Below are 25,416 nucleotides of genomic sequence, written 5' to 3'. Positions count from 1 at the left end.
TATAATCGCAGCTACTCGGGAGGCTGAGGCCGGAGAATGGCATGAACCTGGGAGGTGGAGCTTGCAGTGAGCTGTGATCGCGCCACTGCACTCCAGCCCGGGGTACGGAGCGAGACTCCATCTCCAAAAAAAAAAAAAAAAAAAGATGGAATATTGTCGGCGGCATCACCAGGGAAATGCACACCAAAAGTACACGAGATGCCACTTCACACCCAAGATGCCGCTTCACACCCAAGATACCACTTCACGCCCGTAGGATGGCGATGATCAAGAACAGGAAAATAACACGTGTTGTCAGGACCTTGAAAACTGCGACCCTTGTAGGTTGCTGAGAGGATGTAAAATGGGGCCACTGCTGTGGAAAACAGTCTGCTGGTTTCTCAGCAAGTTACATATAGAATTAGCACATGACCCAGCAATTCCACTCCTGGGTATACACCCAAAAGTACTAGAAATTTAAATTTGTGTCCAAGCAAATGCTCTACACAAACCTTCATTCATAATAGCCAAAAGGCAGAAACCACCCAAATGTCCATTAACTGACAAGTAGTTAAGTGGATCAACAGAATGTGGTGGATCTATACGGTGGAATAGTATCCCTCCATTAAAAAAGAGTGAAGCAGGCTGGGCGCGGTAGCTCACACCTGTATCCCAGCACTTTGGGAGGCCAGGGTGGGCAGATCGCTTGATCACAGGAGTTCAAGACCAGCCTTGGCAACATGGCAAAACCCCGTCTCTACAAAACGTACAAAAAAATGTAGCCAGCTATGGTGGTACACGCCTGTGGTTCCAGTTACTTGGGAGGCTGAGGTGGGAGGATCACTGGAGCCCAAAAGGTTGAGGCTGCAGTGAGCCATGATCAAGCCACTGCACTCCAGCCTGAGTAACCAAGTAAGACCCTGTCTCCAAAAAGCATGAAGTAGGCCAGGTGCAGTGGCTCACAGCTGTAGTCCCAGAACTTTGGGAGGCTGAGACAGGAGGATCACCTGAGCTCAGGAGTTCAAGATCAGCCTGGTCAACATAGGGAGACCTTGTCTCTACAAATTATTTTATTTTATTTTATTTATTTATTTTTTTGAGATGGAGTCTCGCTCTGTCGCCCAGGCTGGAGTGCAGTGGCACAATCTCAGCTCACTGCAAGCTCCGCCTCCCGGGTTTACGCCATTCTCCTGCCTCAGCCTCCCGAGTAGCTGGGACTATAGGTGCCCTCCATCTCGCCCCACTAGTTTTTTGTATTTTTTTAGTAGAGACAGGGTTTCACCGGGTTAGCCAGGATGGTCTCAATCTCCTGACCTCGTGATCCGCCTGTCTCGGCCTCCCAAAGTGCTGGGATTACAGGCTTGAGCCACTGTGCCCGGCCTGAATTTTATAAATTGGCTGGACACAGTGGTGCATGCCTGTGGTCCCAGCTACTCTGGAGGCCAAGGCATAAGGATCACTTGAGCTTGGGAAGTGGAGTTCAGGCTGAGTGACAAGAGTGAGACCCTGTCTCAAAAAAAAGTGAGGCCAAGCACAGTGGCTCACACCTGTAATCCCAGCACTTTGGAAGGCCAAGGCAGGTGGATTGCCTGAGTTCAGGAGTTCGAGACCAGCCTGGCCAATATGGTGAAACTCCCTCTCTACTAAAAATACCAACACTAGTCAGGTGTGGTGGTGGGCGCCTGTAGTCCCAGCTACTCGGGAGGCTGAGGCAGGAGAATCACTTGAACCCGGGAGGTGGAGCTTGCAGTGAGCTGAGATGGCGCCACTGCACTCCAGCCTGGGCGAGAGAGTAAGACTCCATCTCAGAAAAAAAAAACAAGAAGTACTGATACATGCTACAACATGGACGGACCTCAAAAACACTACGCTCAGGGAAAGAGGCCAGACACAAAGGCCCCATACTGTGCAGTTCCCTTGACATGAAATATCCAGAATGGGTAAATCCATGGAGACACAAAGGAGACTGTAGATGAGGGGCTCCCGGAGGAGACCCTGGAGGAGAGATTGGGAGTGACCGTCTAACGGGTATGGGGACCACCTCTTGGGCCAGGACAATGTTCTAGAACCGAACGGATGATGGCACAGCATTGTGAATACACTGAATGTCAGTGCACTGTACACGTTAGGATGGTTTTAAATGGCAAGTTTTAGGTTATGTGTATTTCACCAAAACTGAACGAGGGAGGCATGTGGAGTTCCTGGCTGCACATCAGAGTCTGAACCCGTGTCGTTTAATTACCTGGTGTTTCTTCCTGTTTTTCTTTAGGAAAAAAACTAGGGTTTACCATAGACAATGGAAAACTCCATAATGTGTCCCTGGGGCAGGGACAAGAAGTGGTGGCTGAGGATGCTCTGGACGTGGCTGCAGAGAAAGGACACTGGGTCATTCTGCAGGTACGAGGGGCCCAGCACTGCGGGGTAAGGGCTCCCCGCACTGAGGCGACCGTGGGGATGGGCCCGAAGGCCCAGCAGGAACCAGGATGTGTAGTTTGCATTCAGAAGTGTGGGTGGAAATCCTAACACCACTGAAGGAGGAGGCACCCCCAGTGTCGGCCCTGCTGGGGTCAGCCAGGTGGTGTGGGGCACCATGACTGCCCAGAGGAAAGCGTGGATTCAACAGCGAGAGGGAAGCTGGACTTTATACGAGACTACCCCAAACAGAGATTATTTAAACAACAAATGGTCGGACATAGTGGCTCACACCTGTAATCCCAGCACTTTGGGAGGCCGAGGCAGACAGATCACCTGAGGTCAGGAGTTCGAGACCAGCCTCACCAACGTGGCAAAACCCCGTCTCTACTAAAAATACAAAAATTAGCCAAGCGTGGTGGCGCACGCCTATAATCCCAGCTACTTGGGAGGCTGAGGCAGGAAAATCGCTTGAACCCGGAAGGCGGAGGTTGCAGTGAGCCAAGATCGTGCCACTGCACTCCAGCCTGGGCGACAAGAGACTCCGTCTCAAAAAAAAAAAAAAAAAAACCACAAACGCTGGGTTGACAAAAGCATCCCTCCTCCTCCTCCTCCTCCTCCCTCCCCGCCCCGCCCCGCGCTTGGGGCAGGCAGCGAAGCCCAGAGCGCCCAGGAGCTGCTCTCTGCACTTTTGGTTAAACCCTAGCACGACCACCCCTCCTCAGCCCCGGAGCCCGCCCAAGACCCCTCCTCACTACCGCTTGTCCTCGAGCGCCTCTGGGCCTGTCCCGGCTTCCACGGGTCTTACAGTGTGTGTTGATCTCAATCCACAGGGCTGAGCCTGGCCCCGGTGGGAAGCCCTCGGCTTCAAGAGGAGGGGTGGGGATCACAGAATCTCAGCCTTACGCCAGGGAGGACACAAAGGACTCACCGTAAGGCTGGAGGTTTCCAATTCATTGAACACAAAAATCGATTCTGGGGCCTCAGTTCCTTCACTGAAGACATCCTGGCATGCCCAGCACCTGGTTAGGGTGGACTGGTGGGGGGCGGGGCAGTGCCAGCACCAGGCAAGTGTGGGGTGCTGGCAGAAGAGCCCTGCCCTCACCAGGGAACACAGCCGCGTGCCTGCCTGTCCTCATGGGCCCGGGGCCGGGGAAAGCATGTAACCAGCCTCTGGTCTTGGCTGCAGAACATCCACCTGGTGGCCCGGTGGCTGGGGACGCTGGACAAGAAGCTGGAGCGCTACAGCACGGGTAGCCATGAGGACTACCGGGTGTTCATCAGCGCAGAGCCTGCCCCCAGCCCCGAGACCCACATCATCCCCCAGGGCATCCTGGAGAACGCCATCAAGATCACCAACGAACCCCCCACAGGCATGCATGCCAACTTGCACAAGGCCTTGGACCTGTTCACCCAGGTAAGGCCATGCCTGTTCGGGCTGCCTCGCTATCCCATGCCAGGGCCTGGCATCCATCCCTGGGGGCCCTGAGGACCACTGAGGACCACTCTGAACTCTGGGGACACCCCCGCTCTGGGTTTCCACTGTCCACACACCCCTCACAGTCAAAATCCCAAAAGGCAGAAACACGCAAATCATTTCAGGTGCTGTGGCACATTTCTTACTCAAAGCTTTAGATGCAGAAACACATAGTTTTTAATCCGTTCTATGAACCTGCAAATGAGGGCTGGTAGATGCTGTCCATTGTGTTTGAAGAGTGTAGAACACGTCATGACTGCTCCTTGGAAATGGGGTCAAGCTCCGTGGGGAGCCGACCTCCCTGGAGGTTGGTCAGCTTTCCTGGAAGTACGGAGTCCCACTGCTGGAGGCTGTGGGTAACCAGGGAAGATGGGGACGCTGTACTTGCTGGGGCTCTGGACGCATGACCGGGTTTCCTTGCCTTCAACCCCTCCTCTGATCCACCATCAGCAGGAACAGCTGCCAAAACGCAGCCGGCTAGGGAGCCTGGCCCCTACTCAGCTGCAGCAGCCGCTGTCTGCCTCTGGGGTGGAGGGGGAAGGCCTGGCCTGCCTGGCACCTGGGACTCGAGGACCCTCCTTGGCTGGGATCCCACTTGTGCACCTGCCTGGGGTCTGACCTCACCTGACTCTTCCCTCACAGACCTCAAGGCTTCCCCCAAGTGCCACCTTCTCCACAGCCTTCCTGGCTGCGGTTTTTGTGTTTTTGAGAAGGAGTCTCACTCTGTCACCCAGGCTGGAGTGCAGTGGTGCTACCTCAACTCACTGCAACCTCCACCTCCCGGGTTCAAGCAATTTTTGTGCCTCAGACTCCCGAGTAGCTGGGATTACAGGCATGCACCACCACACCCAGCTAATTTGTGTATTTTTAGTAGAGACAGGGTTTTGCCATGTTGGCCAGGCTGATCTCGAACTCCTGATCTCAGGTGATCCACCTGCCTTGGGCTCCCAAATCCTGGCCACTCTTGTCCTCTGGGGTGCTCCTGTCTGCAGGTCCTCATGTCGATATTTCTCCTTTTGGCACTTCAGCATTTTCTCTGTCTAGAACTTTTTCTGTGCACAAACTTGATCTCCCAAGTGAAGCCTAAAACCTTTTTGAGGTTTGACACCCTGTATTCTTTTTTTTTTTTTTTTTTTGAGACGGAGTTCTACTCTTGTTACCCAGGCTAGAGTGAAAGGGCGTGACCTCGGCTCATTGAAACCTCTGCCTCCTGGGTTCAAGCAATTCTCCTGCCTCAGCCTCCCAAGTAGCTGGGATTACAGGCACCCACCACCATGCCTGGCTAGTTTTCTTGTATTGTTAGTAGAGATGGGGTTTCACCATGTTGGCCAGGCTGGCCTCAAACTCTTGACCTCAGGTGATCCACCTGCCTTGGCCTCCTAAATAGCTGGGATTACAGGCAAGAGCCACCACGCCCGGCTGACACCCTGTATTCTTCTATAACCCCTAACAAAGATCTACTTATGGGGTGTTTTATCGGTCCATGAATGCGTGCCGTCCATGCCTGATACATTTTTAAAAAGTATTTATATGAAAATATTGGAGTCACCCACTAACAATTTCCACCAGCTTTTAAAGGATACACCCTTGTCAAAGTGTGAAAGTAAAAGAAAAAGTAGAAAAACAGATGTTTAAAATGGGTCCCCCATTCCATTAACCAAATAATACCACGCACCTCCCACCTTGGCCTGCACCCTGCTGAGGGGCGTGAGGATATGTCTTGGAAGCAGCACCCTAGTGTGATGAGTGCTGTGGGGCGCACACCCTAGTGTGATGAGTGCTGTGGGGCGCACACCCTAGTGTGATGAGTGCTGTGGGGCGCACACAGTGCAGTGGGGCCATGCAGCTCACAGCGGCCCTGAGGTCAGCACCGGTCCTGGAATGGTTTCTGCCAGTCTGTATGAGATCAACGCAGAAACCCAGAAGGCACTTAGCAAACTTTGCAGCGACCCGACACTGCTGTGAATCCAAGCACGGACGGGGACGGTTTTTCCTTTGGTGTTCCATTTTATTGTATTTTGCAAAGAGTCAGTGACAGGGATCGGGGCACTTAGGCAAGGACTGGGCCTTCACTTCTAGCCAGCGTGGAGCCCTGCCAGCCAGCACATGGAGTGGCGCCTCATCCCATCTCTGGCTGGGGAGGTGGGTGGCCAGGGAGTGACAGCTGAGACCTGCGGGTAAGGAAACCCTTCACAAGTTCAGGGACCAGTTGCCTCTGAGGGGTTGTGGGCCTCTGAAAACAAGGGCCCAGGGGAAGAAGTGGTGGTGGGTGGAACCTGCATGTCCATGATGCCACAGACCTGAGTGCGGGCAGGCTGGTGAAAAGCACCCGATTGGATGGACTCTGGAGGATGGACGGACGGTGACACCCACCAGGCCTTCCCTTGTCTTTGTGGGCTGGCGAATCTCCCATTTGCTGATGTCACTCTGGCCCTCCAAGTGTTCACTGCCAGCGCCCTCCCCAGGGAGCTGAGGTCTGAAAGGGACTGGCCAGGCCAGTCTCCTGGGCCCATCGTCTCCATCCCAGGCAGCCAGGAGGGGATACTCAGGTGATAGAACTCCAGCCGTTCCCCTTCTTGTCCATGTTGCCAGAGGGGCCTGTGCCAGGCTTTCCATGACACCCAGGACAGGGCCCCACTCTTGGTCCACCCAGGGCACTTCCCCTGGCATTTATCTGTCCCTCCCCAGCGGGAGCCTCGGCCACTGTGCCTGCGCCCCACCCAGAGTGCCTGGCCCCGAGGTACTCCCAGCCGCTGAGCAGAGCAGGTGGAGCACAGCTCCATTTCAAGAATGGAGTGTTCTTGAACACAGAGGAGTGTTCCTCTGTGTGTTCAGGAGTCACTACATAGCAAAGATTAATGAGTAAAAGCGCACAAAGCCAGAGACCTAGGAGTCACAAGTGGGGCTTAGTTGGCCTTTCCCTGGAGCCACATAAAAAGGATTTAAGAAGTGACTCTACCCCATCCCCCCATCCCCCATCCCCTATCCCCCATCCCCTATCCCATGCCCCATCCTCCCATCCCCCATCCTCCCATCCCCCCATCCCCATCCTATCCCCCATCCTCTATTCCATTCCCTATCCTGATGGAACTTTACCAGTTGTTTTTAGAGTCTGGGATACTGTGCATAAGTGATGAGGAATGTTGGTAATTACAAAGGAACATTCTTTCTTATTAAAGTAGTCCCGAAACGTCCAGGATTTGGGAAGATCTTATTAGGAAGCAGTATCAATAATTCAACTTGTAATAAGTACTTGAAAGGGATAAAACAGCCTTTCTGAAAGAAAATCATACTCAGTCATGACAGCCCAGCTTTCCCTGAAGCTGGTCTGATGGAGACCCCCTCAGCCCACAGCTTTGTCCCCCCCACCACCCCCACCCCAGCAAAGCATCTGGCAAGGGCTGGATGCTAGTCACGCTCAGGGGCATTTCTGTGTAAACTTCTCCCTCTCCGTAACACCTGACTGGAGCGTGTGCCCCACAGGACACCCTGGAAATGTGCACCAAGGAGATGGAGTTCAAGTGCATCCTCTTTGCCCTGTGCTACTTCCACGCAGTGGTGGCAGAGAGGCGCAAGTTCGGTGCCCAGGGCTGGAACCGGTCATACCCCTTCAACAACGGGGACCTCACCATCTCCATCAACGTGCTCTACAACTACCTGGAGGCCAACCCCAAGGTGAGGGGCTGAGTGAGCCCTGTGCTTGGATGTATCCCTCCCTCCTTCCCCTCCTCCGTCCCTCCCTCCATCCCTCCCTTTCCTTTTGGTCTTTGTCTTAAAAGACATCAAGTAGGCCTGGGCGACAGAGCAAGACACCATCTCAAAAAAAAAAAAAAAAAAAAAAGACATCAAGGAGGTTTCACAAACCAGAGAGAGCTTGAAAGGCAGCACCATCTGTGCTCTCTCCAGCCTGACGTAACAATGGTCAGTCCTTCGCCCCCACCTCCTGCAGGAGCCGCTTCTGCTTGTTGGCACACTCCACGCTACCTGCCCCTCTTGCACCTGGGCGGAGATTCCCCCAGAATCCTGGCACCGCAGGGTGTGAGCTGGGACTCGGTGGGGAGGACAAGCAGGGCTTCCTGGGCTGCAGGCCTCACCATTGCTCTGTCAGTGTCTGGAGAGAACCCAGGTTTGGAGCAGGACGGGCAGAAAACCTCCGTGGATAGAAGGGAGCACTGTGTCCATTATAAGAATGCATAAAGGTGCATGCAGACTCCACAGAGGACTGAGCAGAAAGGCGCACATCCTCCGGAAACGGTCTGCAGCAGGAGGCACAGCAGGTTGGGGCACAGAGCAAGGTACACAGCAGGGAGGGCAGAGGTTGGGGACCACACGGTAGCGTATGAATCCCAGACCTGCTGTTCACTGGATGGGGGTCCTCTGTAAGCAGCACATACGCCGCTAGGCCCTGCAGTTAGCAGCCCCATCTACGGTCTCCTAAGACTTGGCCACCCCATCCATAAACTGGAGAGCGCAGCAGTGCCCACCACACAGGGCTCTTACAAAGCTTTGACTCAGGCTAAGCCTGGCACAGGCCCAGGAGCCCCTCGCCCAGAAGGAAGAAGGCGGTGCATACCCCTAGAAACCCTGGGTCCTCCTCCTCACTCTCAGCCTCCAAATCAAGAGCAACATGGACCCTGGCTCTGAGACAGCAAGGCCCGGGCGCCCTCTTACAGGCTGGGAGGGAGATGGGAGGAAAGCTGCACTCAGCTGCATGGGGGGCTGCTGACTGCGTGGGCTGCTACCTGCGTGAGGCCACTGCCTGCGTGAGGCCTGGGGTTGGAGCACTCCCAGGGCCTGGGTGGTTAAACACCTGCCCCTGTGACGTGAGAAACGGTGCTGGCACCAGGGGGGAAATGGTCGAAGCCTGCTCTGCCACTCATTCACTGAGACCTCAAGCAAGTCACTGGACCACTACGCCTGCTTCCTCATGGGCGGAACAGAGATGACGCCTCCGCCTCAGAGCCTTGGGGGTTCAATGAGGGAAGCCTGGCCTAGCAATGCCAGCTTCAGGAACCCCCTCTTTTTTTCCATCTCCTTGTAATAAAGCTCAGGACCTGGCCCACTAAGCCCCAGGCACGCACAGCACACATGCTCTCAGTGGGGGTCCTGAGAAGGCCCCCAGGAGGTGACCTCTGATATCAGGCACCCTGCCTGGGAGGCCATGGCAAAGCCTCCTCACTGAGGCTGGAGGACGACCACCTCCCAGATTGCTGCTGGCGAAGGCTGGCCCTGGAACACGGCATGCTTTGTTCTTTGGGAGGCACACCAGCCTGGAGCAGCAGGGGGCAGAACTGGGCTGGGACTCGGCTCCCCGTGCTCCCTGGCAATGGGCCGCCGCAGGCCGTAGACGCCAGCAGGGGAAGGTGGCCTCCATCTGCCGGTCGATGGGGCAAGGTGCCGGCAGGACGTTTCACCCAGAACAAGACCCGGACCTGAAAACACTCCCAGACGCACGCAGGATGTTCAAAGGGACTTTCAGCACGGAGGGACGGCCTAACCAAGCAGACTAGTTTGGGAGAAAGTCTGGCTAGAAGTTTTTTATTTGAAATTTTTAAATTTTTTTTTTTTTTTTTTTTTTGAGACACGGCCTCACTGTTACTTGGGCAGGAGTGCAGTGGCACAATCACAGCTCACTGCAGCCTTCATCTCCTGGGCTCAGGTGATCCTCCCACCCCAGCCTCCCAAGTAGCTGGGACTACAGGGGCCACTACACCCAGTTAATTGTTTGTTTGTTTTTTGTAAAGACGGGGTTTTGCCATGTTGCCTAGGCTGATCTCAAACTCCTGGGCTCAAGTGATCTGCCCACCTCGGCCTCCCAAGGTGCTGGGATTACAGACGTGAGCCACTGCGCCTGGCCAGATTAGGATTTTTAAGACAGTTCCTTAGCCATTGTGCACTGACACACACCGGGCAGCTTCTAGGCTGCTGAGAAGCCATGCGAGTACCATGTACGTCAGCGGCTGCCACATCCTGAGGCGCAGTGTCCTGATGTGGCCTGCGCTGGCCAACCTTCCCTCTGTCCTTAGGCCTCCCTCCCCCTCCACAGACTCCCCACCAGCTCCCACATTCCCTTCATGGCACAGGTCATGCTACACACTGAGTGACCACGGGGAATGATGTCATCTGGGTCCATGGCCTGCTCAGCCCTCTGGGCTCTGAGGAAATAGATCAGGGATTCCCACGTGAACGGAAGACAAAAGTCTGCTGGAACGTTGCTTTGAAACACAGAGCAAGCTGCAGGGACTCCCAGGGAGGGGCCTGAGAGCTACAGCTCCCCCAGGAGTCTCTGGGGGATTCCCTCAGCAGGTGCGGGAAATGCAGACAGCACCCACCCCCGCCCACTGCAGGAAACCACCCTCCTGAGGAGTGGGGGCGGGGGGTCAGGAGGGAGAGTGGGGCACAGGTCTCCCTGCCTTTCGGGAGACACAGACGCTGCCTTCAAAGCTGCTAAGCAAGATGCAGGAAAAGCAGCCCGCAAACACTTGTGGCGACCAGACAGAGAAGGTTTTAAGTCACAAATGATAATTTGGAAAATGTTTTGAGTAAAAATTCATGACACTAAGCCAAGTGCAGTGGCCCAAGTCTATAATCCCAGCACTGTGGGAGGCCGAGGCAGGAGGACTGCTTGAGCCTAGGAGTTCAAAACCAGCTTGGCCAACACAGCAAGACCCTGTCTCTACGAAAAATTTAAAACACTATAGTCTGGAATGGTGGTGAGTGACTGTAGGCCCAGCTACTTGGGAGACTGATGTGGGAGGGTCACTTGAACCCAGATCAAGGCTGCGTGAGCCATGTTTGCACCACTGCACTCCAGCCTGGGACACAGAACAAGACCCTGTGTAAAAAACATAGACATATGGGCCAGGCACAGTGGCTCACACCTGTAATCTCAGCACTTTTGGAGGCTGAGGTGGGCGGATCACCTCAGGTCAGGAGTTCAAGACCAGCCTGGGCAACATAATGAAATCTCATCTTTACTAAAAATCCAAAATATTAGCTGGCTGTGGTGATGTGCGCCTGTAATCCCAGCTACTCAGGAGGCTGAAGCAGAATTGCTTGAACCCCAGAGGCAGAGGTTTCAGTGAGCAGAGACTGCGCCGCTGCACTCCAGCCTGGACAACAGAGCAAGACTCCATCTCACAAATAAGCAACCTAAAAAATATATACATATGTATATAAACTCATGAGACCAAATCAGATGACTGATGAATCAACTGGTTCTTATTCAATGAACTCACTGGTATCTGACGACAGCTCTTCTGGGCAGCACACAGCGGAAGTGCTGTTATGAAAACATCTGTCTTGCCCTTCAGGAGCTGCAGACTTCAGGGAAAGAACAGGTGTGCAGAACTGGAGAGAAGCTGACCGTGAGCAGCAGGATTTCGCATGCTGGGTACCAAAAGAGAATGTCCATTATCTTATTTTTATCCCAATTACATGTTGGAATTATCTCTTTTAAAGTGGTTGCCACAAAATTTAAAATGACATTTGTGGCCTCGATCCGTGGCTCCCACCATCCTTCTGCTGAACTGCGCTGTGCAGGAGGCGGCTCCACAGTGGGCACATGGAGGCGGGAGGAACAAGAGCCGGCTTCATGGCAAGGACGCCCATGAGCCAGACTTTGCAGAAGGAAGAGTGTTCCGGGGCGAAGGTGTGACGTGAGACCGCAAGGAAGCCTGGAGGGCAGCGCGAACGGCAGCGGGGAGGCGTGTGGTCGCCCGGCGTGTGCTCTGGTCCATACTGCCGAGTTTGGTCTTCATTCCCTAAGGCCCAGGCAGCCGAGGTCAGATAAGTCACGTGCTCAAACCCTCTATGTGACTGCAAAGACCCTGGAGGCACAGGAGCTACTAGAAGGATGAGAGCCAGGAAGGACTCGACTTCCACAAGGTGGGAGACTCACCAGATGCATCTGAAGATGTGACTAACTGGACTTCATCGACAAAAGATCGACAGCACTGGAGTCACTCCTTGAGCCACACAGAATCAAACCACTTATGTTGAAATTGGACCATGAAGGGCAGTCTCGAATGGAACACAGAGCGGGAGAGGCAGAGGGAACAAGTTCCAATTCAGCCCTGTGGCCTCTGAGGCACAGTGAAGCACAGCAAACACCTGCCCCACGGGAGGTGCAGAGAGCACCGCCTGCAGAAGTGCTGTCCCAGGTGGAGGGAGGTGCCGCACAGCCCCTTGTGAGAGAAGCCAAAGGGGCCGGACACTGGTGTCTGATGGTGCGGGATAGGGAAGAAAGGTGGCCCTGGGGCCTGGTGACCCTGAAGGTAAACGGCCAGGAGGCCGACCTGGAGGGCAAGAAGGCCACAGCACCAAAGGCTGGGTTCCCATGCCCTGCCTGCCTGAGCCTGACCCTCTTTCATGGCAGAGAAGGGGCACAGGGGCGCATCTTCCCCTACACACTGTCATCCTTCCTCAGGTGCCCTGGGACGATCTCCGCTACCTTTTTGGTGAAATCATGTATGGCGGCCACATCACAGATGATTGGGACCGTCGGCTGTGCAGGACCTACCTGGCCGAATACATCCGAACGGAGATGCTGGAGGGAGATGTCCTGCTGGCCCCCGGCTTTCAGATCCCCCCCAACCTGGACTACAAGGTAAGGTGACAAGTTAAACAGGAGCTTAACGTAATGAAGGCTTGTGCCTCCCGGTGAGAGCCTGGCAGCACAAATGAAGTATCCATAACTGAGCAAGAACCCAGGCAAGCAAACTAAGAGGATGAGAAATGTGTCTCACTTAGAAGCAGCACAAGGCTAATACAAACAACTTTTTTTTTTTTTAATGTAAAAAACAAATGCAGCCTCAGGGAAGGGGGAATGGAATTTTCCTTTATGTTGCTGGGAACACAGGGGGCAGCCCACAAAGGGGGCTGGGAAACAAGTGAGATCCGTACAGAGAGCAAGACGTGGGTGGAACGTTCTGGCAAGGAACGCTTAACGAACAGGACATGGGTTTCAGCCTGCACAGCTTTGTGTCTGCTTACAAACTGCCCTCTTTTTTAGGGTTACCACGAATACATCGATGAGAACCTGCCCCCCGAGAGTCCCTACCTATACGGCCTGCACCCCAACGCAGAGATTGGCTTTCTGACGGTCACCTCAGAGAAGCTGTTCCGCACTGTCCTGGAAATGCAGCCAAAAGAGACGGACTCAGGGGCAGGCACAGGAGTGTCCCGCGAGGAGAAGGCAGGATTTTTAAAACCGCTACCAAGCAAGAGGAAGGGGGAGGATCTAGAACCGGGGACGGGGTGGCAGGAACTGGCGGCAGTACAGGGGAACTTGCTGGTGAGGTACACCCTGCCCCAGCCTCGGGCTTGGGTATCAGATACGCTGGGGTGGGACCCACAGGCTGGTCAGCAGGTCCTCAGGCATGGCAGCTGCAGGCTTCGTTCGGGTGAGGGCATGGGCCCAGACAAAAGGGATCCTCAGGGGTGTGGATGCGGCTCCGAGAGCACCCCAGCCCTCCGCCCTGCTGTCTTCCAGCTTCCCCAGCTGAGTGCCACGGAAGACACCGGCCATTCCCCGCCCTGGTCCGGCCAGCACAACAGCAGCAGCAGCTTGTGCAGGGCAGCCGGATGAGCAGGAAGGTGCTCCAGAGCAGCTCAGGGGCCACGATGGCAGGTCCTGCTGCTCACAGTATTAGATAGAGCTCAGGGATGTCAGTGCTCTGAACAAATTCTCACTTGTCTGGGGAGCTCTGTGCGGCCTCCTGGGTACCTCCCCCGTTTTTTTTTTGTTTTGTTTTGTTTTTTTTTTTGGAGACAGAGTTTTGCTCTCGTTGCCCAGGCTGGAGTACAATGGCGCGATCTCGGTTCACTGCAACCTCCGCCTCCCGGGTTCAAGCGATTCTCCTGGCTCAGCCTCCCAAGTAGCTAGGATTACAGGCACACGCCACCATGCCTAGCTAATTTTGTATTTGTGATAGAGACAGGATTTCACCATGTTGGCCAGGCTGGTCTTGAACTTCTGATCTCAGGTGACCAACCCGCCTTGGCCTCCCAAAGTGCTGGGATTACAGGCATGAGCCACTGCACCTGGCCGGTACTTCTTAATAGAATGTGGAAAAGCTCTATTATGTATTAGCCAAGCACTAGGCTTCCCAGTAGACTGAATTCTCTATGTGAAACCCTTCTTAGTCTAATGATTGACATTAGAACTGACTGACAGATGGTGTGCAGGTGACCGCTGCACTGTGTGGGCCACTCCTTAACAGGGTGTGACCGGCATGGTCCCTACAGAAAGCCCAAGTAAAGGACAAAGTTTTGACCAGAGGCCGGTGCATGGGAATAAACGTCTGAGGCACTGGGCCAGGTGGCCTGAGGCACCCACGGCCGCAGCTGCAGGGCCTTGTAGTGAGATCAGAACATTCAGAGCCGCTGGCCAAGGCTCCCTCCCCTGGTCAAGGGTGTGGCTGCACCCACGACCCTGCGTTTCTGGCCACCCCACTTGCCTCCCCCCTCCCCTCCAGGAGTCGGGGCTGGGAACATTCGGGGCAGGCTTCCTGACCCTGCAGCAGGTGGGGCACGCTCCTTGCAGTGACGGGCTATCTGGGGACTGGCTTCCAGGTGAAGGCCGTGCTGGACGACATCCTGGAGAAGATTCCGGAGACTTTCAACATGGCTGAGATCATGGCAAAGGCAGCGGAAAAGACCCCCTACGTGGTAGTCGCCTTTCAAGAATGTGAAAGAATGAACATCCTGACCAACGAAATGCGCCGTTCACTGAAGGAGCTGAACCTAGGGCTGAAGGTAAACATGGGTCAGCCAGGCCCCAAGGACGTGGCTGGATGGCGAAACCAGCAGAAACCCAGGCCTCTGGCAACCCAGGCCTAGCACGGGCCCTGGGATCAGCATGGTACTGCTCCCTCTCCAGAGTTTTCTGGCCGTTCCAGAACAAGCCCCAAGGAGCTCATCTAGACAGTTCCTGAGCAGGAAGCGCTTGCGCGGCCCTGATGCAGTGTATCTCGAGAGGCACAGCACAAAACCACACTGTGTTGACAACTCATGACACACACTGGGGCTGGTGCTCTCCCAGGCCTCAACCCAGGGCTCCGTCTGTGTGTCTCCTAGGGAGAACTGACCATCACGACCGACATGGAAGATCTGTCCACGGCTCTCTTCTACGACACCGTGCCTGATACGTGGGTGGCCCGGGCCTACCCCTCCATGATGGGCCTGGCGGCCTGGTACGCAGACCTGCTGCTCCGCATCAGGGTAAGTGCCGTTTTCTCTGAGAGGCTTCCTAAGACTCAGGGACTGAGTGCCCAGGGCTCGGCACACCCCACACCCTAGAGCCTGCAGGAGCATGGCCAGGAGGCTCCTGGGGGCCTGTCCTCCATCAGACCAGGGCCAGAAGGGCCTAGCCCACGCCCCGCCTATCCCCTCCCACGCCCCAACAGTACAGCCACTTCCTCCCAAAGGAGGAAAACAAGCCAGGCCACAGAGAGCAGCTTCCACCAGCTCCTCCTCGAGCGACCCTCAAAGGGTAAGCTGCCCGCTGTAAGGAGCGAGGCAGTGAAGGCAAGAGCCTCCCTGGGCTCCTAAATTATCCACAAACGGGTAGCCATTCCCTTCCTGACCCTTCTCTACCTGTTCCCTTGTTTAAAATGGAGCAGACAACAGCTGGACGTGGTGGCTCATGCCTGTAATCCCAGTACTTTGGGAGATCAAGGCAGGCGGATCACTTGAGGCCAGGAGTTCGAGACCAGCCTGGCCAACATGGCGAAACCCTGTCTCTACTAAAAATACAAAAATAAGCCAAGCATGATGGCCTGCACCTGTAATCTCAGCTACTTAGGAGGCTGAGGCAGAAGAATCGCTCGAACCCAGGAGGTGGAGGTTGTGGTGAGCCAAGATTGCGCCATTGCACTCCAGCCTGGGTGACAGAGCGAGACTCCGTCTCCAGAAAAAAAAAAAAAAAAGGCAGACACCAAAGTTGCGTCACGGCAGGTGGCTGGGCTCCATGGCCCCTACTCTGTCCAGCACTTCTAGCTTGCTGAGTAGCCCATGGAAGGTTCTGGCATGAACCCTGCTCAGAACAGCCAAGGCCCTGTCGTTCCCATGTCATCCTGTGCCCTCTCAGTGGCTCGTGTGTCCTTGCAGGAACTCGAGGCCTGGACAACAGACTTTGCCCTGCCCACCACCGTGTGGCTGGCTGGCTTCTTCAACCCCCAGTCGTTCCTCACGGCCATCATGCAGTCCATGGCCAGAAAGAACGAGTGGCCCCTGGACAAGATGTGTCTGTCTGTGGAGGTGACCAAGAAAAACCGAGAGGACATGACCGCTCCCCCCCGAGAGGGCTCCTATGTGTATGGACTCTTCATGGAAGGTAAGGAGGGTTCTTTCTGTCTGCAGAAGCTTCCAGAGCCAGTGCTACTTGCCAAGACGAGATAAAACTAGCTCTTGGCAAAGACAGGCTGTTCAAGAGCTGTGGGGACAGGCAGGAGAGAGGTGCTCTCAGGGGGCATCAGCCTGCAGGTCAGAGCCACACTGACCCTAGAGAGGGTTGAGAGGATTCAGGGAATGTGCAGTGGTCTGGAGGAGATCAAAAACACCCCAGTCACTTGGTCTGTGTTTTAGTGAAAACAGCAGAGCTTGTGTGAGAGCGGCTCCAACCTGCTGAGAAGCGCTGAAAAGCTCAGGCTTTCCCTGCCGTGGAGCAGTGAGCCCAGGACAGAAGTGCGTTTTGTGGCTGCACTGAGACTCCAGGGCAGGCCGGCTGGCCCAGTCCCACCCGCTCCCCAGCTGCTGCGGCTCCTGGAGCACAGGGTTCAAGGGAAAAGAGGCTGGCGCACCTGTTAGAAATCCACCCCCGCATCACCTCTATCCTGCTACCCAGAAGAGGTCAGACAGGACAACGAGGCCGGCCATCTCCTCAGCCCACCTCTGAGTTGAGCAGCAATGCCACCACCACATACCTGTCCCCTTCAACAGCTGACATCACCCTGTTACCTGTGGGGTGGCAGGGCTGGGCCGGCACTGGCTCAGGCGCCCCATTTCCTACACAACCAAAGACAAGCTCTCCATGTTTGAGATTTCAGACAGGAAACAGAAACATCATTAAACAGGGCGAGTAGAAATAATAGTCTGGTCGAAGGCAAATAATATTTATATACATAGCTGTATGTACACATAGAGCAGACATTACACATGAAGAATCAGGGAACTTTAATTTTTAGCTGGAGTTATGATTTCCTGCCACTGACATTAAGGCTGACAGATGAGGCTCTGAAAACGCCACAGATTTAAACGGATGGAACCCGAGGGCTTTAGCTGAGCGGTTCCCTGTGCCCAGCGAGACGGGGTAGTTACAACATGCACGCCATCACCTACGAAGGCCTCTGCTTCCTGCTGTGGCACCTGACCTGAAGCCTTTTGGGGTGGAGCCCATCTCTGCAAAGGGCGGGGAATGTGAGGACCCCTCCCTTACTTACTGGCAGCACACCCGGCCCTCAGCCATACTGTCCCTGCAGGGGCTCGCTGGGACACCCAGACCGGAGTCATCGCAGAAGCGCGGCTGAAGGAGCTGACCCCAGCCATGCCTGTCATCTTCATCAAGGCCATTCCTGTGGACCGCATGGAGACCAAGAACATCTATGAGTGTCCTGTGTACAAAACACGCATCCGCGGCCCCACCTATGTCTGGACCTTTAACCTGAAGACCAAGGAGAAGGCAGCGAAGTGGGTCCTGGCAGCCGTGGCGCTGCTGCTGCAGGTTTAGCTCACCCCCACCTCACGGCCCACGCTCCCCGGGGCTGGACCACGACTCAGCCCTTCACCTGTGACTTATTATTTACAGGAACTGGTGGGTGCTTTTGTTCTCTTAAATAATCCAGGTGAACTAACCAGAGGGTGGAGGTTGGCGTGGAAGAGGTGGGGCAGATTAAAGCCAGTGGAGCCATTCAGTTGTGCCCATCTGACTCCATTCTGTGCCTGATGGCCACCGTAGGGCCTGGCTCAGGCTTTGGGGAAAGGCCCCAATTCCCAGCAGCCAGAGGCAAGCATTCCAGGAAGCAAACCCTAAATCCTGACTTCCTGGGGGGGATGGTCAGTGGGGTTTGTTTTTAACACGAGCAGCATGTGGGGTGAAGGCTTGGCACTCACACCCTCTGGCCTGATGCTACATGCAAACCACCTGCCAATGAGGGGACAGGGCGTTACCCCGTAACAGGAGCTCCCGCCTCCACACAACATCTCATCTGCCATTACTCCCCGCTCCCAAAAACAACAGGACCTTTTACAAGTAAGGAAACACCCAAGCCCCCGCCCCCAGAGTCTAGAAGAACAAGCCGTTCCCACAAGCAAGCCCCGGACCTGTGGGACTCTGCAGCTGTGCTGATGCAGGACACGGCAGTGAGGTGCCAGGCTGGCTACGGCAGCAGGGTGCAGGCACAAGGGGAGAGGATTAACTAGCAACCTGGGGGATGAGGGGAGGCAGCTGTAAACGCCAGAATAGATAGATCCCAGGGGGACCAAGACAGGGTCCTCAACATTATTTTTTTTTTGAGATAGAGTTTCACTCTTGTCGCCCAGGCTGGAGTGCAATGATGCAAATCTTGGCTCACTGCAACCTCCACCTCCTGGGCTCAAGCGATTCTCCTGCCTCAACCTCCCAAGTAGCTGGGACTACAGGCACCTACCACCACACCCAGCTAATTTTTGTATTTTTAGTAGAGACAGGGTTTCACCATGGTGGCCAGGCTGGTCTCAAACTCCTGACCTCAGGTGATTCACTGACCTTGGCCTCCCAAAGTGCTGGGATTACAAGTGTGAACCACTGTGCCCGGCCCTCGAAGTTTCTTAGGCTTCAAAGCAAAGCAGGTTGGTGCAGCAGTTCACACCTCTAATCCCAGGATGGCGGGACTACTTGAGCCTGGGCAACATGGTAAAACCATCTCTGCCAAAAATACAAAAAATGAGCCGAGAATGTTGTATGTGCCTGTAGTCCCAGCTAGTCAGGAAGCTGAGGCAGGAGGGTCGCTTGAGCCCATGAGGTCAAGTATGCAGCAAGCCATGATCATGCTACTGCACTCCAGCCTGGGTGACAGAATAGACCCTGTCTCAAAAGGGGGAAAAAGGCAAACACACCCACTGGGAATGTCTTTCTAAGTTCAGCTTGATCATCAAGTTTTGCAAAAACATTTTTCCAAGTTGACTCACCTAAATCATGGGTTAAGAAGCATCTAGAAAATCCAAATTCTGAGGGTAATGATTCACAACAATCTTAGGGCCCAGTAGGGCTATCGGAGGGAGAAGAAAAACATCCCTCAAATCCTCCCTTCCTGGCGCCCAAGGAAGGAATCCAGCCCGTTTGGGGCTGCAGAGGAGGCAGTTTCAGCCTCCCCAAGCTTGGCTGGGCCAATACCTCTGCTGGCCAGGAGGGGTCACTGCAGCCCTTCAGGTGACCAGGGGAGATAAAGCTGCCAGGGGCCACCAAGCAACTCACTTCAGTCCCTGGTAATAACCACAAAATGTGAAGTTTTTCCATTTTGCCGTTAAATCATGAAATAAGAGTAATCTATTCCGCACATATATATCGTGGGTAGTTGACAAATTTATCTCTAAACTTTCCAAGAGATGATTCGCACTTAAGCTGCACTCCAGCGACAGAACACAGGGACTGGAGCACAACAGCCCCATGCACCTAGAACACCGGGAGGACTGCGGCGGCGACCACCCGCTGTTCTCTGTTGCTCTGGTTGCTTTGCAGAGTTAGGGAGCCTTGGTCTGGGGAGCTCCTCGGGGAGAACCTGCCTAGGACAGCCTCGAACGTCATTAGACAGAGAGAGCAGTGGTGCGCTGCGGGAACAGCACTGCAGATGGCTTCAGCCGGGCTGTGGCACAATGATGTTTACTCTGGTCCCACAGAATCTGGAGGAATGCGAACTCTGTTTACCGAAAGCCTCTCTCCAAACAGAAACCCACCGCCCCTGCACATTCCTTTGGCTCCTCTAGTCTAATTGTCCCACAAGACAGAGTAATGACTAGTTTGAAGGCAAACTGTTAACTGATGTGCTGCTGCCCAGGGCAGTGTGGCCAGGCCGCCACTCCATCTATCCCCAGCCACTCAAACTGCAGTTCTGCCTGGTGCAGGGACTGAAGCTGCCCTTATCTAAGACCAGGTGAGCCCATAAACCAGACCCCATGAAGGGTGCCAGTGACTGCTGCCAGCCCTCGGGAGGGAAAGGCAAGAAGCTGCTTCTAGAGAGGCAAAGTACAGGAACTAAATCTAATCTCACTCCACGAAAGGAAAGGCTGCCATGCCCTGCAGCCCAGGAAGCTTCTCTCTGTGCAAGGGTCAAGCACCTCAAGATAAAGAGATCAGGCAGTGAGGTTACAAAAGCTGCTCCTGGAGAAACTGGGGGATGTGGAGAGCTGGCTTTATAAACACACATGACATGGATTCAAAATCCCCTGCTACTAGGTGACACAAAAACGTTTTAAGTAGATCCAACACAAAGTTCATTCTTCAAAAAATAAATTGCTAGGGCAAAAACAATCACAAGGTATAGTCCTTAACTGAACTTCAAGTCAATCGAAAAAATTACTTTTAAGGCAACTGGAATTGTGAACACCATTTAGGTATCTGATGACACTAACACATTCTTGGTAATTTTTGTTTTAGGAGTGACACTGGTGCTTTTTTGGTTAAGTATATATTTGGGGGAAGATAACAGGATATGCACGTTATTTAGAAATACAGACACGTGTGCATATCAGAAGAAACAAGCCAAAGTGGCTGCCTGAGGGGAGGGCAGGAAATGGCCGCAGTATTGTTTTTACTCTCTACATTTGCACATATTATTCAAATAAAATTAAAAGTAATTAAAATAACTAGGAGAAGTTGCAAGATAAACTACACATTTTTTAAAAATGAGATTTAGCCGAGAACTAAGGTGGCAGGCGCTAAGGGAGCCCATGCTGCACACATGAGACGCCAGCACTAGCGCATGCGCCGGCCACGTGGGCCCTGGCTCCTCTTGGACTCCTCACCATCCCTCCCCACAAGCCACCATCCAAAGGCCCAACCATCCAAAGCAACAGAGCTACCCCCAACATCCAGACCCAAAGAGCAGGGGCTGCAGCAGCCTCGGGAGCCTGACCCCACCTGAAGTGCAGTCCAGGCCCGGAGGAATCCAGGACACAGAGGGTCACCCAGCAAAAACCCCACTTTTAATGGCAGCCACCCCCTGCCTGGACCTCTAGGCGTCAAGACAGTCCAGGGGTACCTCAGGTGTGCCTCTGGTGAAATGACAGGCCCCTCCTGGGTGGGCAGAGAGGGTCCTGATACTCAACTTCCAGAGTCTAGAAAGGCGCATCTCTGTAACCACAGCACAGGGATGTCAGCGAGGTGTCCAGGCAGCAGCCCGAGATCTGGCTCCACCGACGCCCCACCCTGCAGGCTGCAGCTAGCCAGGACAGCAAGCCAGAGCCACTCTCACGAGCAACCGTGCTCTCCTCCTCCCATGTCTACATCTCCTGCACCAGCATGATCAGCTTGGAGGGGCTCCATCTGCCTTTGTGCCCCCCTCATCCCTGAGCCCTTGCCCCAGGTCCTCTTCAGGACCCCCTGGGAAGGGAGAGCAGAAGGGGTTGCCCACTGCCGACCCCAACACAGGCATCTTGAGACTTAGTGGAGTGGGTACCTGATGGAAAGTCAACAGACTGCCTAATTTAGCATTCGGCTTCTAACTCTGAGGACAGTTGCCACAGCCCTGAAGATGCTGCTCTGTGTTTAACTGAGAAAGGGATCAAAGGTCCTCTGGGAGCTCTGGTTGAGTCAGAACGACCACCTGCCCCACCTGTGAACTCCCGGGAAAACCGTGCTGAGACTATGCTAGAGACAGCACCTGTCTGTCCTCAGAAGAAGTTCTTGATCAGTGGAGTCACCATCTTCACCCACAGCTTCACCTGGCGATTCGGCTGCTCGAAGGTGGCAGAGGACACCACCCCTGACCTCAGGTAGAGCTGCTCTTGCTCCTAAGAGGGGCAGAGAGGAAGAGTAAGGAGTCCCCTCCAGCACCACACCACATGGCCGGCTGGCCCTAGCCCAGCCCCTCAGGCCAGCCTGGAAAACCCTGACTTCCCATGTCTCCCTGTCCCCGAGATTCCCAGGGTGCTCTGGTGGCAGGCAAGGCCAGGCCCTACAAGTTGCACTGTGAAACATTCCTCAGAAAAGCTAAGAAGCCGTGTTCCTGAAGACTTCTGAGGGCCGGGCACAGTGGCTCAAGCCTAGAATCCCAACACTTTTGGAGGCCGAGACAGGAGGATCACTTGAGCCCAGGAGTTTGAGGCCACCCTGGGCAACACAGGGAAGACATCGTCTCTATGAAAAAATCTAAAAAATTAGCTGGGTATGGTGGTGTGTGCCTGTAGTCCCAGCAACTTGGGAGGCTGAGGCAGGCAATGGTTTCCGCCTGGGAGGTCAAAGCTGCAGTGAGCCGTGATGGTGCCACTGCATTCCAGCCTGGGTGGCAAAGTGAGACCTTGTCTCAAAAACACAAACCAAAAGGCTTTTAAGACCAAGACATGTAAAGGACTCTTAAATTTCTTCAATTTAGAGTTGAAGAAATATAACTGGTGGGAGAAATAGTTTAAATGTTCACCCTCACTAAATGAGGTAATGCAAATTAAAATGAGGTATTTTTTAAATGAGACAGTTTTTCTTCTATCAAACTGGCACAAAGCTGTTTTGTGATGTCATTATCCCCCATGCTGATGAATGCTTAGTGCTGAGGGAAAGGGGAACAAGTCGTCTTCTAGAGTGAGCTCTGGCAACAAGAATCAAGCATCTTAAAAAGCTCCCTTTGCAAGAGTTTACCACAAGAAAATCACTATGCACTAAGATTTTTATATACAGATATTTATCATAATATTTATAACAGGGAAAAACTGGAAACCACCTAAATGTCCAACAGCCAACTTACTAACAACTCATATGACAAACCAGCATTCACCACGAACTTACTAACAACTCGTACGACAAACCAGTTTTTGCCATGAGAAGAACGTTTACCTAACCATATGGGAAAGTGCCCAGAATTGGCAGGCAGAGGAAGCTGGACACGAAATACACGTCCACGACAGAATCGTCATCTGATGCTTAACGCTCTGCCTCTCCGTGTGCTGTACGCAGAAGGCAGGCAGCCAATCACCACAATGGCTTGCTTCAGTGGTTTTCCCTGCATGAAACGGTTTATTTCCGCTTTTCTTAATTTTTATAGTGAACACTTGTTAATTTCATATTTTAAAACAGGTTTAAAAACATTTATGTATGTGGCCGGGCGTGATGGCTCATGCCTGTAATCCCAGCACTTTGGGAGGCCAAGGCGGGTGGATCACTTGAGGTCAGGAGTTCGAAACCAGCCTGGCCAACATGATGAAACCCCATCTCTACTAAAAATACAAACATTAGCCAGGCGTGGTGGTGGGCACCTGTAATCCCAGCTATTCGGGAGGCTGAGGCAGGAGATTCACTTGAACCAGGGAGGCAGAGGTTGTAGTGAGCTGAGATCGCGCCACTGCACTCCAGCCTGGGCGACAGAGCAAGACTCCATTAAAAAAAAAAAAATTTTTATATGCTTTGCCTGAAATGGTGTTCGGGATCTTTGAGAAGCTTCTCTCGTAAGAGTCTAACCTCCAAACGCTCCCTCCTCAGTGGGGCACCTGGCAGCGCTCACACGGTCACACCGCGACTCTAGCCCTCTCTCCTCCACTGAGTCTCCAGCGCTCTCCTCGGTAACGTCCGGGCCACACCTACACCCACCTTGTCGTGAGGACCACGGGTGATGACCACAGAAGCACAGTGCCAACCACAGGACAGCAGCAGCGGTGGCCTGTGCCACTCAAAGCAGCACCCTCCCTGCTCAGGAGACCAGGAGTGAGCCCTGGCAACTCCTCTACCCCAGGGGTGAAAGGAAGGGGACACCCCACACTCCAGAACCCTACAGAATGTAGCCTTGGCTTTTCCCATCAAGCGCTGGGCAAAGCCAGGCCCCGGCTTCACATCCCCCTGCCCCCATCCCCCTGCCCCTGTCCCAGGCTCAGTGGGTCCCATCCACCGGTCCATGCCACACTCCCAACTGAGCAGCCCTGCGTGTCACAGACACGGGGCTTCCTAACTGCTGCCGAGGTCCCGATCCCTGGCTGGACGTGCCTGATGGAAGAGCCAGCTCTGGTCTCGGGGGGCTGGTGTGCAGGAGTCTCCACAGACCTGGCTCCAGCTTTATGTCTTCAAATGCACACCCAGCCAAGATTGCAACGAAATTCCCAGAAACACTTAGGTTTCCTCACAGACTCCACAACAGGGATGGAGAAGGAAGTCAGCTGACGAGGTTACCACGCTGTTCGAGGGAGTCTTTCTTGGGTCACAAGTGGTAAACTGTGTTCCCTGAACAAAACCAGGAAGCTTTCAGTGTTTATTGTATGTACTAAGTGGAGGGAGGGACTTCAGACTCTGATAAAAATATCTCCCCGTTCCCAGTGCCCAATGTGACTTGAATAGGAGGGCCCTTCCCTGAATTCCCAAGGACAGCTCCGGAGACAGCTTCGGAGAGTAGGGAGCCTGTGGTGGCTGGGGCTTTAGGGACTTTCTGGGTTGTGGGGAGGCTGGAGGCTGGGCAGTCCCAGCAGGATTTGGCATCTAGGGACCGGGCACTGCAGGGCCCAGGAGAGCAGCTGCCGTCCCAGTATATAAGCATAGGTGGAATTATCTGGAAACATATTTCTGCGTTTCACAGGCAGAGAAATCAGTGTATCCCTAAAGAATGGAAGAACTACAGTAGCAGAGCTACCACCCTCCCACAGGCAAAAGTCCCTGGGATTCAGGTTTGGGAAGAAAAAGAAAATATCCTAAATATGTCATTTGAGAAAGCAGCTCCTAACCACAAGTGGCCCCAGCTTTTCTCAAGATCCAGGATGTGGGTTCAATGCTCTTACTAGGGCAGTGGGGGAGGACAGTCAGTACCAGGACCCCAGCACAGGCCTGGAGGACTTGCTCCCCCCATCAACTCAGATCCATGCAGAACCCATCCTGGGCCCTGGCCAAAGTCACCAAGGACTCTCTACCGCCCTGGCGCAGAGCTGCAGTGGAAGTCTCTGCGAACAGCCCCCTGGAACTGAAGCAGAAGTCCAGGAAAGCCCGCTGTGGAAAGCTGCCGGCTCAGGTCTTTCCCACTAGCCTGCCTCCAAGGCCAGCTTGTCACCCTATTACTGGAATTTCTCAGCTTGTGGGGGCTTCCTCAGTCATTTGCTGTAAACCTCACTGTAGGAAGAAACCCGAGCAAACCCATTACCCCACTGGCCCACCCAGAGCATGACCACTGTCACTTCCTCTTGCGCCTGTCGTGGTCATGAAGCCTTTCCTGGCACCAAGGCCCCAATCGGTCACTGACAAGATTCCCAGGCTTCGGGAGGACAGATCCCAGGGAACACATCAGTGACTATTTCCTCGTCCATCAACAAAGGCTCTGACAATTTTGCAACAGTTATTCCCAAACCCTGGAGCATAAAAGCTTCACAGAGTTACCATCCGACGCTGC

The 25,416-nt window shown here is 54.0% G+C and overlaps 2 protein-coding genes across 6 annotated transcripts in view; one reads left to right on the top strand and one right to left on the bottom strand.

The window, feature by feature from the left end:
• DNAH17 (dynein axonemal heavy chain 17) overlaps nt 1–17,781 on the top strand; it is a 150,434-nt gene extending 132,653 nt beyond the window's left edge. Inside the window, exons 73-81 of the mRNA XM_008013099.3 lie at nt 2,249–2,376; nt 3,581–3,808; nt 7,352–7,543; nt 12,297–12,476; nt 12,882–13,064; nt 14,444–14,626; nt 14,948–15,091; nt 15,980–16,205; nt 17,350–17,781. Of these exons, the coding sequence (XP_008011290.3) occupies nt 2,249–2,376; nt 3,581–3,808; nt 7,352–7,543; nt 12,297–12,476; nt 12,882–13,064; nt 14,444–14,626; nt 14,948–15,091; nt 15,980–16,205; nt 17,350–17,597 (1,712 nt within the window). The 3' untranslated portion in view covers nt 17,598–17,781. The remainder of the gene's footprint in view (nt 1–2,248; nt 2,377–3,580; nt 3,809–7,351; nt 7,544–12,296; nt 12,477–12,881; nt 13,065–14,443; nt 14,627–14,947; nt 15,092–15,979; nt 16,206–17,349) is intronic.
• Nucleotides 16,963–25,416, bottom strand: part of PGS1 (phosphatidylglycerophosphate synthase 1) — a 48,037-nt gene continuing 39,583 nt past the window's right edge. For 2 of the 5 annotated variants that reach the window (XR_005238750.2, XM_037993445.2), the window contains 2 exons: nt 21,679–21,856; nt 17,344–17,442 (listed from right to left, as the gene is read on the bottom strand). Coding sequence is in view for 3 of the 5 variants with exons in the window: in XM_037993445.2 (XP_037849373.1) it covers nt 21,714–21,856 (143 nt within the window). In the remaining 2 variants the exon portion in view is untranslated. Of the gene's footprint in view, nt 17,443–21,678; nt 21,857–25,416 lie in introns of all 5 variants that reach the window. The other 3 variants (XM_008013103.3, XM_008013107.3, XM_008013100.3) reach the window with 2 other exon arrangements.

Source organism: Chlorocebus sabaeus, chromosome 16, assembly GCF_047675955.1.
Source record: "Chlorocebus sabaeus isolate Y175 chromosome 16, mChlSab1.0.hap1, whole genome shotgun sequence".
Taxonomy (NCBI): Eukaryota; Metazoa; Chordata; class Mammalia; order Primates; family Cercopithecidae; genus Chlorocebus; species Chlorocebus sabaeus.
The sequence above is the reverse complement of the archived record's forward strand: the minus strand, read 5'-3'. Positions and strand labels throughout refer to the sequence as shown.